A 16,910-nucleotide genomic window follows, 5' to 3' on the forward strand; every position below is an offset into this window, starting at 1 on the left:
CCGGGCCGAGAAATACGGCTAGGAGAAATGCGGCAGGAGTGAGTCACTTCCTGTTCAGGAAAACGAGTATTTTTTATTTTATATATTAACGTTATATTGTGCATTGGAAACACAAACATACTTAAAATGAGTAAATATTATTCATTTTAAACATGTTTATATTATTTATAGGGCTATAAATAGCCCTATAAAAAGCCCTATAAAAAGCCGCCACTGACACACACACATACACACACATGCCATCACCATCATCGATCACTGATGACACAGCGGTTCATCCAAAAACTCCTTCTTGAGTTTCATTGGGTGAAAAAGTCCAAATGTGAACCTAAGATGAGCTATGTTACTCAGGTGACTAATATATCACTCATACAGACAGTGGCCCAGCCAGCCACTAATGGCTTTGTTTGAATACCCAATAGCTGCATTTCTGGGTCTACAGAATCATGGTTTTCTCAGAACTCTTAATGAATCTTGATGAGTGATGGTGTCTGGACACACCCTGCCCTCATTAGAGACAGTATTTTGTCTGTGGACACGATCTGTAACTTCATGACTACAGTATAAACAAAATGCTGGGAAAAAAAACAGGAAAGAACCCTGACTGAATCACGCCGTTGCTCGTATCGAAGACCTATTTCATCATACAGGGCTGGGTGGTGGCTAAACGCTGGTGAGTTATCAGACCCTGCACGGACCACTACGTATGCAGGGCTGGGTGGTGGCTAAACGCTGGTGAGTTATCAGACCCTGCACGGACCACTACGTATGCAGGGCTGGGTGGTGGCTAAACACTGGGGAGTTATCACACCCTGCACGGACCACTACGTATGACGTATATATCATGCCCTTGTGTATACTGCACCTTGTGTATACTGCACCTTGTGTATACTGATTACTTTTACTCATAGATTCAAATTCTTCATGGTCTATTATTCATTGTAACGTATAATATAACCTCATCTACACCTTTGTTTACACAGTTTTTTAAACGTTTATTTTCTTCATATATTTAGATTCAGAGTTAATTATGTTGTTTATGCTGTTTATTTCTACTTATATTTTCACATTAGGATAACATTTTATTGCCTATATTTATGTCTGCTACCAGTATCTCCCCTCCCCCCATGCTGCTATGATGCCCAGATTTCCCTAAAGGGATCAATAAAGGAATATCTTATCTTATCTCAACTCAAATAGGTCAGCTGGGAATCGTTTGAACATTTCCGATACCGGTGTCAATACTGATACCTGGGATTCAATTCCAAAACGATACTTTTCCCCGATGCCTTGTGTGTTGTGTGAGCCAATCGGAGGCTTTGTTACATTTTGATTGATTCTGGATTTGTAGTTGAGCAGAATAAATGTCTTATCTTGGTATAAACATGCTTAATGGCTCACCGACACAGATGTCGGTAGTTAACACAGATGAGATTAACTTTAGGTATCATTCTTTGGTAGTATTGAAGCAATTCAATTGATTGATTGAAAATTGTATTAACAGATTGCAGAATGGGTACAATACAGTACAGTACAGGGCAGGGACGTGCACAAGACTTTAGAGGGGCAGGTGCTCAAAGGCTGAAAAGGGCACTATACCTGTGTGTGTTTAAACCGAGTGCGCATAGCGCGCAACCCCCGATTTTTAAGGGCCCTTTTCGGGCGGGGGGGGCCCCCTTTTTATGCTTTTTGGGGGGTTTTGGTGATCAAATATTGAATATTGAACTCTAATAATCAGTGCAGGAGCTCACTTATCCTTGAAAGACACTTTTATCACTGACTTAAAAGGCCCATACATCTCCATAAATGTTCAGGGAGGAGGGAATAAGTGCTTACCCTACAGACCCCAAGAAGTGCTGTATATTCTGTATTGTTTAATATAAATGCATTTTTTATTCCAATCCCCATTTGTATTTGAGATTCCCAAATCCCATCGGACTTGACTTCTTCGTGTCCCTCAGTGAGTGTAATACCAGCATTCAACTGTATGCGCCACAGCGGTTTCTATCATCATCATCATCACCACCCACGCTATGCATAAAATATATAGGTCCGCGGAGAGGCGCGGTGAGGAGGCCGTGCAAACTGCAATGGAATATGGGGCATCTCTCTCTCTTTACCTAATATTTTGATTCTATCCTGAAATCTTTCCGCTGGAAGGGCAGTCTATATGCGTAACGGTAAAAACATTATTATTATTTTTTTTTTTTAAATGGCACTTTTTTTATGAGGCTCAAAAAGGCAGGTGCTCAAGCACCCCTTGGGCTCTATGTGTGCACCTGCCTGGTTAAGGGGATGCAGACCAGAGAAAGACTTTCGTCTTGTTTACATCAGGGTCCCCCATTTTCAATTCATCATAACATTTATGACATACATGACATACAGATAGACAGTACTGCTACATCTATACATTTATGACATACCAGATTTACAAATACAATATACTGTTCAATCAATACCATAAAAGTATCAAATTGATACCCAGCCCCTCGAAACTGAAGGGCTCTGTTACAGGCATTTGGCCTCCCCTGTATAACTCTCTGCTAGTTGAAAGCAATTCCTCCCCCTAAAAATCTAGACTAAAGGTGATGTTTATTTAATAAGACAATTCTCAACGGATGGGATTATCAGAGGTTTAGGTAGCCAAAGCAGCGCTCACGTTGATACGTTTGTTTGTTTTCTGACAATGTGTTCTGGTTGTGACTTTGAGGGAGGAGGTGATCCATGATAAAGCTCCTGCTCGAGGCTCTTCCGTGCCCGGCCCTGAGACGAGTCTAAAAGATCAACTGACCTCTATGATGTAGTCATTGCCGTCTTTTCCGTGGACAGCCTTCACAGCGCAGACGTCCAAGCCCCCAAACATCTCTGCGCAGGAGTCGACCCAAAGGCGATATCTGGAATGCCGCGGAATACACAATAGATTAACTCAAAGCGGTGACAAACAATCTCTCCTGGACTCCTAGGAATATCTAGCACCGGCATTGACAGTAGTTTGTCTCACAAGGCAGACAGTAGCTGTAATCCCGAATGATAAATAAGGTTTTATCCATACGAGTGTTCCAAAGCAAAGACGTAGAGTGCTGTTTGAAGTATACAGTGAATTATGTCGTTACTGCGTGCGCCAGCTCACCTGTCAGTCATGGCGATTTGCTCCAGCATGGCGGAGCCTGTGTTGGCCTTCCAGTTACCGGAGATTGATGTTCTCCTGTGGAATCAAAGCCAAATACAGGAAATGAATAAAGGGATCCAGCTATTCTCCTGAGCTGGAATGGAAAGCACACAACAACTTAGTCCCCCTGAGCGTTTGTTTTTGTAGCGGAATTCCTCGGAGGGAGATCTTATCATCGATTCTACACTTGATGATAATTGCAATCCACGCCTACATTGTGTTTGTGTGTCACGGGGCGCTTGGGAACATGCTTTCATGGAAGCATGGGGGCAAGGAAGCGGGCAGAGATAAGGGCGCTCAATTCCTCTTCTCTTAGTCAAGCGATTGTTCAGACAGAGTGGCATGAAAGCTAGCAGGGCGTCGACTCCTACGTTCATTGTCGCCGAACTGTCGCTGAGTCGACTGTACGTGGTCCCTCGCTTTCAAGGGGCTGTGAGTTGTCTGCACAAAGCGTCGAGTGTAACCTTTTAGTGGAGGGAGAAAAAAAAACTAAAAAACATTGAATGTCCTGGAAACAGACAGTCCTATATGATGGGTTGGACCAGAACCCTTCAGGATCGCTCGGCATGCGAGGCTGATGCCTGGGGAGCGACGGGCACTGAGGCTTCCCCCGGTGCCCGCAGTCCCGCTTCCCGGCGCCTCCGTCCTCCCCGGTGGAGACAGAGGAGCATGCCACGGCGGGGTGGGGCCGCGCGGAACGGGAACCCTGAGGAGCGGTGAGGTGGCCTCGCGGCCCTGGGCAGAGGAGGAAGCCGTGCGGTGTGTGGGGGCTGAGCCCTGGCGTGGTGTGGCCTTGCTAGGACGAGATGCACCCCGGGGCACGTTTCCCACCGTTCACATGGCATGTGGTGTGCTCTATTCTTAGGCCTGAAGTCTGCAAGAATCCTTTTCCTGCGTTGTCTGCACTGAAAAATGGATATCTGCACACTGTGTGATCTTAATCACACACAGTGATCTTAATCACACAACGTTGTTTTGGCCTGAAAGGTCTTTGTCAGCAGCCTAGTCTTGCGTAGCCATACCTCTCTCCACACTGCGTTCGCGCTGTGAAAGGTATGGCTGAACCTATTATCATTCTGGTATAGGGGGAACAAACTGAAATAGTCTGCCATAAACCCACAGTCTCATGGTCGCTGATCCAGACTAGTATGCACCTGACGAAGATGCTTCGGGTGGAAACGTTGTGCGATTAAAATCACTATGGGAGCATAATATACAGTGTGTAATATTTTGTATAGCGTTTGGTCTTTTACTCCTTTACGTATGAAGCACAATCTCAGGATGGTCATACAGAAACAAGCATTTCACTACAATGTACATGTACCTTATATGTGACAAATAAAACAAAACAAGTTTCAAGTTTTGTTTTATTTGTCACATAATATGTACTTTATATTATAAAGTACAGTACATGTACATTACAGTGAAATGCTTGGTTCTGTATGGGCCCCCTGGGAATGTGCTGCATACATTAAAAAAAATTATAAAATCCAAACACTATACATACAATATACAAACTAAAGTACAACCGAAAGTACAAAATGCAAACAATGACGTACAACATGCAAACTTTTTTTAAATGCAAAAATGAGGTATGGATGTAGTGCAACCCGTATGGAATGTTTTTGGACATGCATACATTTCCTCTGTCCTTCTTGAAACCATCTCCCTTTCTCTCTCGTAGGCCTATTGCATGAAGTGAACCATATGGAAAAATGTCTTACATGTACGCCTTGTAATTGCTGCCAATCTTCTGTATGCGGATGTCGTACTTGGACTGGACGTAGGGCTCAGACGTGGCGTAGGTGCGGGCCAGGGCCACGACGCTGGTGATGTCCTGGAAGTCCTGCTGGTTCTCCACTTTGATCTGTGCAGGAAGACGCCACTCGCTAGTTAGTTAGTTAGCGCCCCGGCTAAATTACCGAAGTGTGCTATAAAATAAAAAGCCGGGGCAGGTTGCCGGTCGGAATCCCGCAGGAATTTCCACCGCTAACGCACACAGACAGGGATAATGAGAGACTTCCCGGATGGGAAACTTGATGGCAGGATCCGCTTTGATCTGCGTGTTTCTCACACCACGTTACGCTTCCCCCCCCACAGGTTAAGTGATTATGCTTCAAGGCAGACGGGAGTTAGGAGGGAAATTACATATTAGCGACACATCAACTTAAAAACGTGACTGGCTACAACCGTAATGTGTTTCTCATGGCAATTATTTCCATGAGGTAATCGAGGGGTTTGATTGAACATGGCCCTATAGGAGGGAAATCTTGTTTTTTTTCAACAAGAACCATAGGATTATATTAACCCTTTCACTACCACAAATGGTTAATGCTTTCACTACCACACTACAAAGGGTTAACACTTTCACTACCACACTACAGAAGGTTCACCTTTCACTACCACACTACAAAGAGTTAACGCTTTCACTACCACACTACAGAAGGTTAACCTTTCACTACCACACTACAGAAGGTTAACCTGTCACTACCACACTACAAAGAGTTAACGCTTTCACTACCACACTACAGACGGTTAACCTGTCACTACCACACTACAGAAGGTTAACTTTTCACTACCACACTACAAAGAGTTAACGCTTTCACTACCACACTACAGACGGTTAACCTGTCACTACCACACTACAGAAGGTTAACTTTTCACTACCACACTACAGAAGGTTCACTTTTCACTACCACACTACAAAGAGTTAACGCTTTCACTACCACACTACAGAAGGTTAACCCTGTCACTACCACACTACAGAAGGTTCACTTTTCACTACCACACTACAAAGAGTTAACGCTTTCACTACCACACTACAGACGGTTAACCTGTCACTACCACACTACAGAAGGTTAACTTTTCACTACCACACTACAGAAGGTTAACCCTTTCACTACCACACTACAGAAGGTTAACGCTTTCACTACCACACTACAGAAGGTTAACCCTTTCACTACCACACTACAGAAGGTTAACCCTTTGGGCGGCTGGGTGGCGCAGCGGACATTGCGCTCGTCACCAACGCAAGAGACACCGGTATCGAATCCGGCTGTCAGCGTTGCCTCCAGCTTGGGCCGGCCGTCATACTAACTCAATTGGCAGAGTTAGCGGGAGGGAAGTCGAAGGGTGGTAGTCTGGTCGTTGTAAACAGCGACTCCTACAGGTCGGTTGGGGCGCCTGCACAGCAGAGACAGGAAAATGGTGGGGGCAGTGTGAGCCTCCTACACGTTACTCCTCGCCAATGAGAGTCCGCGCTGGCAGGTGAAAAGATGTGACTGGCTGCCTCCACATGTATCGGAGGGGACATGTGATGCAAGGCTTCTATCCTCCCTACAACCGACCAGTGGGGGGCACGTGCGAGCAACGATCAGGACAGGGGAGGGAGAATTGGCACGAGAGGTAAAAATTGGGATGGGAGAAAAATCACAGAAAAAGGAGGAGAAAAAGTAGATAAAAAAAGAAGGTTAACCCTTTCACTACCACACTACAAAGGGTTAATGCTTTCACTACCACACTACAGAAGGTTCACTTTTCACTACCACACTACAAAGAGTTAACGCTTTCAGTACCACACTACAGAAGGTTAACACTGTAGTGTGGTAGGGAAAGGTTACCCGTCTGTAGTGTGGTAGTGAAAGGGTTAAACATAGCTAATATGAGATGTATTCCATTGGACCATGGGAAATAGAGCAGCCGGGTAGACGCTCATTAATCAGCGGCCTTTAATGTATGGCTTTCTGTCAGTCCCCGGACGTATAGGACGCAAAATGATCATGTCCAGGGCTCAGGGCACTCTCCATCGGCCATGCCCTCCTCTTGTTATCATCAGAGCTATACGCTCCGGCTGCTATGTGTGGATGAACCCATGGGAGCAGTGAGGTGCTGCTGTCACAGACAGAGAGACATACTGGTGTTCCCCTCCCACACTCACCCTCTCCTACGCAGAGCTGCCTGTACGCCTGTACACCGCACAGCCTGCTGAACAGCTCTGCCCAAGAGAGGCAAGATCTGGACCGAATCCGGACACCCGCCACCAAATTAGTTTGAAGGCTATAACTTCGAATTGGGTGTATACAGAGTATCACTAATACTTTACTTACTCATAGTATTTATTCAGACTCTAAGTGTTATTGACCATTTTTATTGTAACATATAACTGATAGGGCATACAGACCCTCATCTGCACCTTTGATTACTTGCTCATATGTGTATATTCAGAGTTAATTATATTGTTAAACTGCTTATTCTTATCTGTACTATAGTTTGATTGCCTATATTTATGTCTTCTACTATTACCCAGCCAGCAGATACCTGTACCTCCCCTCCCCCATGTTGCTATGACGCCTGAATTTCCCCAAGGGGATCAATAAAGGAATATCTTATCTTAATAACCATAGAATTTGGCTAATTTGAACATTTACGAGTTGTGCTGTGATGTAGTTATCAGGAAATCAAACGGACTATAATAGTTCTAGACATTTTCTGCGTAAGGAAACCATAGCTTTATGGCTGCTTTCATTATCGTTTCCATGGATACAGTGAATAAACAAGGCTGCACAGACAGCAATAAATTAACCCTTTCACTGCCACACGACAGAAGGTTAACCCTTTACTATCACACAACCGACGGTCGCGAAAGGGTTAACCTTATGTGTATTGTCGCAGTGAAAGGGTTAACAGTTTGGTAGTGCGGCAGTGAAAGGGTTAAATGATTTAACTTATATCATTATGATTTGTTCAATATGTTAAGGTTAAAATAATATGAGTATAGGTAGCACGAGTTAGTCTACTTCCTCTGTGGGCGGAGATGTTTGACAGTGGAACGCAAGTGGAATGTCATCCAACTCTCTGTGTAGGAGAATGTGCTCTGGACAAACATACACAAGGATGAGAAGAATAAGGGGAAAGATCAACAAAGAGAGGAAGTGGGATGGAAGGCTCTGCTCATTGTGAAGCAATAACATCAGGAAGCTCTCGTTGGGTTTCAATGTTTCATTCTGTTCTGACCATCGTGGTTGTAGCTTAAAGGGGTAGTTCCCTTTTCTTTTCTTTTTTTTAATATCTGATTTGCCACAAATTGGTGATTGGTGTTGTCAGTTATTATTGCACTACCACCCCTGCAGGTCTTATATAACAAGAGGTGCAAATCCAGAGCCTGCAGAATAATGAAAGACCCTCACCACCCCAACAACAGCCTGTTCAAGCTGCTGCGGTCAGGCAAACGCCTGCGAACACCAGCAACTAGGACAGAGAGACTTCGGCTCAGCTTCTTCCCCCAGGCCATCAGAGTCTTGAACACTGAACTCTCCACACACAAGCACACATGAGCACACACACAACACACACACTGTATACGCTCACACACTAGCAGTCACGTTAGCATGAACACACACACACACATGCTGCACACGCTCACACTCAACGGTCACTTACACAATGAAAGGTCACTTTAAAAACAAGAACGGGAGTGGTTCTTGTATAGTAAACAGATGGATAGCAAGCTAGCATAAGGATACATAGTATAACTGTAGATTGTATAGTATAGCATTGTATAGTAGTGTACATAAGACCCAGTGCCTCATCCGTAGCTAACAGTGCCTCATCCGTAGCTAAACTTTATGTACATATACCTGTTATGTCTTATTCTTATTACTTGTATTATTGCACAAATGTCTTATTCTCATCCTATTCTTATTATTGTATTATTGCACAATCGTTGCGGGCAAGACCCCCTGCATTTCACTGTATGCTTGTATGCCATGACAAATAAAACTCTTGACTTGACTTGACTTATTATGTAGTTTTTAGATATTGGAAGTATAAATTGTTAGCAACACCAGTGGAAGTCAATGTTTCTGAAAATAAATCACATGTAACACCTTCAAACTGCTTAAATATGAAAGACTTAAATATTATTTTATGCGTCATGCCCCATTGACTTCCACTAGCAACGCTGACATTTTTTGCTTTTCCGATATCTGAAAAAAAAACACACACTGGTGCAACGTCTTGTAAGATGATTACATACAGTAGTAGAGCATTACATTCTGCTGGTCCTGGTGGCAGACCTGCCAACATAGCCATCTTTCACCATATCTGACATCATCTCAATTCTATAGAAAATGAAAAGTTGGGCGGCTGGGTAGCGCAGCGGACTACTGTAAGCGCCTGCCTACCACCGCAGAGACACTGGTATCGAATCTAGCTGTCAGCGGTACCCAGTGGCGGCGCCAGAGAATTGGCATTGGGGAGCTCTGGGGGGGCTGGATTGTTTATAGCAGGTGCTAATGAATTTTAATGCAACAAACAATAACAAACAAAATAACGGCTAATATAGGCTACATCATTGAAAATGCGCGTTACTAAATGTTTAGCGTTATACACCAATGCAAGCACCCAATAACCCAATAAAGCTCGACGTGTGTGTGTGTGTGTGTGTGTGTGTGTGTGTGTGTGTGTGTGTGTGTGTGTGTGTGTGTGTGTGTGTGTGTGTGTGTGTGTGTGTGTGTGTGTGTGTGTGTGTGTGTGTGTGTGTGTGTGCGTGCGTGCGTGCGTGCGTGCGTGCGTGCGTGCGTGCGTGCGTGCGTGTGTGTGTGTGTATGTGTGTGAGTGTGCGTGTGTCAACAAAGACTGCATGGCAGGGTTTCCGTTAGCCGGTAATTACCGGTTTTTGATCGGCAAAATCTGTTGAAGTCCGACATATTAAATCTCTCCGGTCATAATGTCCGGTGAAAATAATTCCCTCTAAGCACAATTTGATTATTTGAATTGTATTAAAATAGGCTAAAATTAAATAGCCTATGCGATGAACGAAACAATCATTACATTTGTTTCATCGTTGCTTCACCAAGCAGGTCTAATAATGACAACGATGTTGTCAGCGGGCGCTTCTGGATTTGCGAGAAGCATGCAGCTGCAGAGCCACAGAACCCACCAGCTGTGCCGGCACAGTGCAATACTCCAATTCAGCCATTGGCAATTCAGCTGTTGGGTGGGGGGCGCTGTTGAGCGGTCCCCAGACCGGACAAGAAAACACAGCTGGTCTGCGGCTCTGCAGCTGCATGCTCTCGCAAATAAGTCGTTGGGAGGTGGATATACTCATCACGCAAACCCACGATAATGTTGCCGTCTCTCTCTGCCAAATTTCTCAGCTCTTCGCTTGATATAATTAATACAAATGTCCAATATAACGGAATTCGTAATGTATTTTATATATAAATAAAATAAAAAACATAACTGGGAGGGGGGGCTTAGAGGGGGCTAAGCCTTTTTCAGAGGGAGCTTAAGCCCCTGCTAGCCCCTCCCCCCCGCCGCCACTGGCGGTACCTCCGGCTTGGTCGGTCGTCCATACTAACACGATTGGCAGTGTTAGCGGGCGGGAAGCCGGTGTGGTATGTATCCTGGTCGTTGTAAACAGCGACTCCTACTGGTCGGTCGGGGTGCCTGTTCAGCAGGGAGTGGATCTGGGGGAGGTAGTGTGATCCTCCCACGCGTTACACTCCCCCGGTGAGAGTCCTCGCTGTCAGGTGAAAAGAAGCGGCTGGCTGATTCCACATGTATCGGAGGAGACATGTGATAGTCTTCAACCCTCCCTAGGCCGGCAAGTGGGGGGGAAATGCGCGCAACGACCAGGAAGGGAATTGGCATAATGACTAAATTGGGATGGGAGAAAAATACGGAGAAAAGGGGGAGAGAAAAAATAGATAAAAAAAAAAAGAAAATGAAAAGTTGTACAGTAGATAGTGTCAGAGATAAATCTGGTGGCATTGGACACACAGCAGTGGGCATTGCTGCAGACTGTCTTTGGTTTGGTTAATCTTGTCTTTGGTTTGGTTAATCTTCTCCCATAAAAACAATGTCTCCCATGTTTTTATTATAATCTTTTAATACATTTTATTTATTTAATTTAACCTTTATTTAACCAGGTAAGTCATTAAGAACAAATTCTTATTTACAATGGCGACCTGGCAAAAGGCACAGCCTGTTGAGGGACAGGGGGCAGGGTGTGAAAGAGATACAGAGTTAAAACGGAACAAGATTAAAACAAGTTAAAACATGGTCACTTCTTCTCTCCAACTACCTAGGAAAATAGGCAAAGAACAGTCCTCCCCTGCTGCACACGGTACGATTATATGATATTGCTATTTTATCATTTCATGGAGCTGTAATTGACACAACACAAGGATTCAGTGTCCCAGATGACATCACTGATGGCCATATTCAAACTCATCTACTCCCAATAACTGTCAAACTGAATGAATGAATGTGTGAAAAAGTGTTTTAGAGTTTTTGAACATGTGTGAGATTAATAAGTAAATCAGCATTGTTTTCGATGACGTGCCCCTTTAATACTAACAACCTACATCTTCAACCTGGGAGGACATATTAATATAAATATCAACCCTGTCTGTAGGTTCAAGGAAAACACGTAGTACATCAGAAACAAGTACACTTTATAAATAAACTTCATCCTGGTTCATATCGTATTGTCAACTGTTAAAGGAACACACCAACATTATGGGACATGTACTTGCTGTCTTCACCAGAGTCAGACAAGAAGATAGATACCAATTTCCTCTTTGTGCGTTCAGTAGAAAGCTATTCGGCTGCAAGCTAGCCTACATGTAGCTTAACACAAATGAATGGAAGTGGATACGGACCACTTGTGACGTTTGGGGCTTTTGCTCTCACCTGGGAGCAAAAGCCCTAGCGTTGCCCAGTGGTAAATGCCCTGTCCTTCTGCCCTGATTGTCCCGATTGGTATGTGTTTATGTTTATGTTTATTTAGGATCCCCATTAGCTTTTGCACTTGACAAAAGCTATTCTTCCTGGGCTCCGGCACACACAACGATACAACAATATTCAATACATTACATCATTATCAACATCAATTACACCATCAATTACATCATTATCAACATCATTAACAATCTCATCCTCAGTTAGGATGATATTGTACAAGATATTTATTAGTAAAAAGTATTAAAATCAAATAATTAAAATCAAATAAATAGTGCTTCCTGAGCAGCACTCACTGCCATCAACATAAATACAATTAACAGTCAATTGGTTTTCACCGCTATAAGGGTTCAGTGCATGGCATGCTCGTTAGTAGATGGTATTTAAATTTTTTCTTGAAAGTGGTTTTGGATTCTATTTCAGCGAAGTAGCTTGGCAATGAGTTTCATTCCATGATAGCTCTGTAAGTCACAGAAGATTTTAGTAGATTTGTTCTGGGTTTAGGTGCCATTAGATAGCCTGACGTAGCTTGTCTGGTATCTGCTGTGTATTGTTTGCTCTGCTCCATATGTCCTCCCTGTTTACTGATTCACATTGTCAGTCGTTCACTGACAGTTAACGTGAGTACCTTTGCTAAACGCTACCGTAATGTCACTAAGTTTGCATGTCACTAATGCAAACTTGTATGGGGGGGTGCTAAAGGTGAGCGATAAAGTGGCAGTCAGGAGAATTAGGCTGGCAGGTCACTGCCAGAGACACCATGAGATGCCAACCAGCAAACTTGTGCTGTGGGAACCAACACACAGGCATCGATCACGAGGACGTCCCACGTTAACCTACGTGGACGTACTCAGGAGAGATGTGGGAACAGAAAGCACCGCTAGCCAGATGCATGGAGGATCGGGATGACTGGAAGCACCGATGGAGGGCCCGTCCGAGGACGACCTAGATAGATAGACCCTTATCGCTCCCGTCTTGGAGTTCATTGTTTATCGTGTCTTGCTTATTGTGTACGGAATTATTACGGAGTGTACTGTATATACTTTGGTGTGTGCGACCGCAGCACGATCAAGTGCCGTGTTATTATAATAACTTATCTTGTTTTTTGGAGACTGGCTTCTCTCATTTGTTTCCCCCCGTTAAGTGTTTTTGTTTCGTATTATCTTTTGCGGAGACTGAGTTGTCTCGCCTTTTATTTCCTCGTTATACCGGGTTGTGGAGACTCCGTGTCTCACCCTTCTTGTTTGCTACGTGCCATTGAGTTATCCACTATTTACAAAATAAAGACATTATTATTTTGGAAGCATCAACCTTCGCATTCCGTCTCATCTCTTCCACTCTGCGCTTGGGTCCAACACACACACACACACACCCACAACAACGCTAACACCACTAGCCTAGTTGAAAACTCTGGGAGAGGTGATTTTGGCCAACAGCTAGGCTAGCTGGTCCGTATCCGCATCCATTCATTTGTGCTAAGCTAGGCTGCAGGTTGGGAGGGGGTAGCTTTTTCCCCCTCAAAATGTGTGAGCTGTAACAGCATTATGCACAAATATAATAGGGGAAGAGATTGTAATTCAACCCTGAATCATGGCTGGTATAGGAGGGGGGTGAGCTCAGCTTCCATTTTTATTCTATTTTATTCTACTCTTATCTTAGGCAATTTGATTTGTTTTGTTATTCTTATTCGTGACCTGTTCTGTCTAAATGTTTAATGTTGAGCGATTTGCAGTGTCAAATTTCCCTCAGGATCATAAAAGTATTTCTATTCTATTCTATTCTTCTATTCACAGTTCACACGCTGGTTTCAAAGGTAGAACGCAGCAGCCTGAAGGCTGAAGCGGCACCAGGAGGGGGACAGCAGCCAAGCCATGGTGTAAATGTGTGAGACCATCCGGAGAATTACGCAAACCTCTCTTTGAGTAAACAAAATAAACCGTAATAGTGTAAACAGAAACCAGAGAGGGAGAAATACCGTATTGGTAGGAGCTGTGTCTGTGAGAGCATTGGTCAGTGTCACAAGTCTCAAGCATGTGTCAGCTATTATGAGCAGGTGTCTGCCTCCACTCTATGTCCCGATAAACAGGGAATCTCGCAGGTCTGCGAACCCTGTGAGCCGCGACGGACGTGAGGCTGTCCGTGGTCTCAAGTCAAGTCAAGAGTTTTATTTGTCACAGGCATACAAGCATACAGTGAAATGCGGTTGGTCATGCCCGCAGCGATTGTGCTATAATACAAGTAATAAGAATAAGACATAACAGGTATAATGTACATAAAGTTTACAAAGAGCATGGTAAAAGGCATGCTAAGGTCCTGCGATAGTGCAATACAATGTTAGCTATGGATGAGGCACTGGGTCTTATGTACACTACTATACAATACTATACAATCTACAGTTATACTATATATCCTTATGCTATCTTGCTATATCCATCTATATACTTATATACTATACAAGAACCACTCCTGTTTTTTTTTTTTTTTTTACCTTTTCATTGTGTAAAGTGACCGTTGAGTGTGAGCGTGTGCAGCATGTGTGTGTGTGTGTGTGTTCGTGCTAAAGTGACTGTTAGTGTGTGAGCGTATACAGTATGTGTGTTGTGTTTGTGCTCGTGTATGGAGAGTTCAGTGTTCAAGACTCTGAACGCCTGTCTCACGTAAACTCAATTTGTACTAACTGTACTAAATGATTTGGAAAGAGTGCACACCCGGGAAGTTGCACCCGAATGAGGTGAAATATGTTAGTTTTTTTCATCACCAACGTGTTTCGGCCATTGGCTTGATCACCCTGATGAAGGTAATGGTCGAAGTGATAAAATAGTCCAATAAAATCCAATCACCAATAAATTACTATAAGAGACTCAAACTCACACTGTCTGCCACAAAGATTCCCCCCGAAGAGGCTGAAATTGGGCACGGAGGTCAAGTGTGAAGGTGTGGCTAAAAGGGGGCGTGGTAATGGGAGTGGCCTATCACAAAAAGGTTGCAGCTATTGAAAATGTGCGCTTATTTAAAAAAAAATTAAATAAAATGTGTACCATATTCCTATTTGATAATTTTTTCAGCTAAGCTACATTAAATTAGATTAGACAATATTAGATTCAAATGTATTGTCATCATACAGCACAAGTACAGTACAACACAAATAAGTTTGGCATCCAACCAGAGTGCAAATGTAACAGTCAAGTGCAACAGCAATATACAATGTGTACATAGTGGCATATTGAGAGCACAGTTTACTGTGTACAGTGCACTTACACTTTATTTAACATGTAGGCTAATTTGGGCATTTTAGGTTCCACTGACATGTGTGTGAGCAACCTGGATGATATATGGTAGGAGGGTTATTGGCAATGGTCCTAAAAGGACAACACATCAGGAATGCAAGTTTACAACAGCTCATTCTAAAGACCAACGTGGTTCGTGTTATAAGAGACCCTTCGGTTGAAAAGGCCTCAGAAGCATCTGTTCACGTCAAACACAGCAGGAATGTCCCGCGTCCAGGATCCCCCTCTGCTTCTCAGGGCTCTGCGAGGTCGGAGGGGTTAAGTGAGGTCCTGCGCTACAGTGCATTGTGTTAAGGACTCCAGGGGTTATATAGGGGGAATTCTATAGCCACTACTGGCCCTGCTACAGGAAGCCCCCCCCCCCCCCCCCCCCCTGCAGGCAGACGGACAGGCAGAGACGTAGAGGAAGTGCTTCCCCAAGCCGGCATGCTGTGAGGTTCCAGAAAGAGTACACATAAAACTGTGTGTGTGTGTGTGTGTGTGTGTGTGTGTGTGTGTGTGTGGTGTGTGTGTGTGTGTGTGTGTGTGTGTGTGTGTGTGTGTGTGTGTGTGTGTGTGTGTGTGTGTGTGTGTGTGTGTGTGTGTGTGTGTGTGTGTGTGTGTGTGTGTGTAAGAGAGAGAGAGAGAGAGAGAGAGAGAGAGAGAGAGAGAGAGAGAGAGAGAGACAGACAAGACAGACAGACAGACAGACAGACAGACAGACAGACAGACAGACAGACAGACAGACAGACAGACAGACAGACAGACAGACAGACAGACAGACAGACAGACAGACAGACAGACAGACAGACAGACAGACAGACAGGCAGACAGACAGACAGACAGACAGACAGACAGACAGACAGACAGACAGACAGACAGACAGACAGACAGACAGACAGACAGACAGACAGACAGACAGACAGAGATTGTCTTATACATATTGGAGCAATGGTGGTGTTAGTCTTAGTATTCTTAGTATCTACATGCTGTTGAGATCAAGTGTAATCGTCAGCGTTATGTAAAATGCACAAATAATCCAGCCGGGAGGCCCTCTGGAAATAATTCAGCTGGCCCTCTGGAATGCCCTCCCCACCACATCCGGACTGGCAGCAACCTACTGTCCTTTAAAACAACTTGGAGGAGGTCCAGCCAAAGCATTATAAACATGCGTCTCCACCTCCTCTCTGTTTGCCGACAACATGCCTGCTGCCGTCATCGTCCCAGCAGGCAGAGATATACACAGAGTGGAGATAAGCAAGACCCACCTATAACGTCCTGTATAAAAGATGGCCTTACTGAAAATAAATCAAGACTGGACATGAAGGATGGAGTGTATACAGACCATATCGGAGATCTGCGCGCGCGTGCGTGTGTGTGTGTGTGTGTGTGTGTGTGTGTGTGTGTGTGTGTGTGTGTGTGTGTGTGTGTGTGTGTGTGTGTGTGTGTGTGTGTGTGTGTGTGTGTGTGTGCAGGAGCTTACCTTTCCCATACCGGCGTGGGCGTGGCCCATCTTGACCACCACGGGGAAGGTGGGTGTTGTGACCTGGGGATGAGCACAAAATAACATGATTCATTATGAACAGTTCATTCATCATCATCATCATCATCATCATCACACGAGGAACAGTAGCCCAAGTGTAAATGAAGCGTCCCTGTGTCCAGAAGGTCGCCAGTTAAAATCCACAGACTGGCAGGCAAATCTGGGTGGGGAGGTGAACGCTCCACCC

At 44.3% G+C, this 16,910-nt stretch overlaps 1 protein-coding gene across 1 annotated transcript in view; it reads right to left on the reverse strand.

Moving 5' to 3' along the window:
• syn3 (synapsin III) overlaps window positions 1–16,910 on the reverse strand; it is a gene marked incomplete at its 3' end in the record, with an annotated part of 160,974 nt that overhangs the window by 15,129 nt on the left and 128,935 nt on the right. The window contains exons 6-9 of the mRNA XM_084330834.1: window positions 16,664–16,726; window positions 4,894–5,036; window positions 3,131–3,205; window positions 2,792–2,894 (exon numbers count right to left, since the gene is read on the reverse strand). Coding sequence (XP_084186960.1) covers window positions 2,792–2,894; window positions 3,131–3,205; window positions 4,894–5,036; window positions 16,664–16,726 — 384 coding nt within the window. The remainder of the gene's footprint in view (window positions 1–2,791; window positions 2,895–3,130; window positions 3,206–4,893; window positions 5,037–16,663; window positions 16,727–16,910) is intronic.

This window comes from Notolepis coatsorum (assembly GCF_963971535.1).
Source record: "Notolepis coatsorum genome assembly, chromosome: 15".
Taxonomy (NCBI): domain Eukaryota; kingdom Metazoa; phylum Chordata; class Actinopteri; order Aulopiformes; family Paralepididae; genus Notolepis; species Notolepis coatsorum.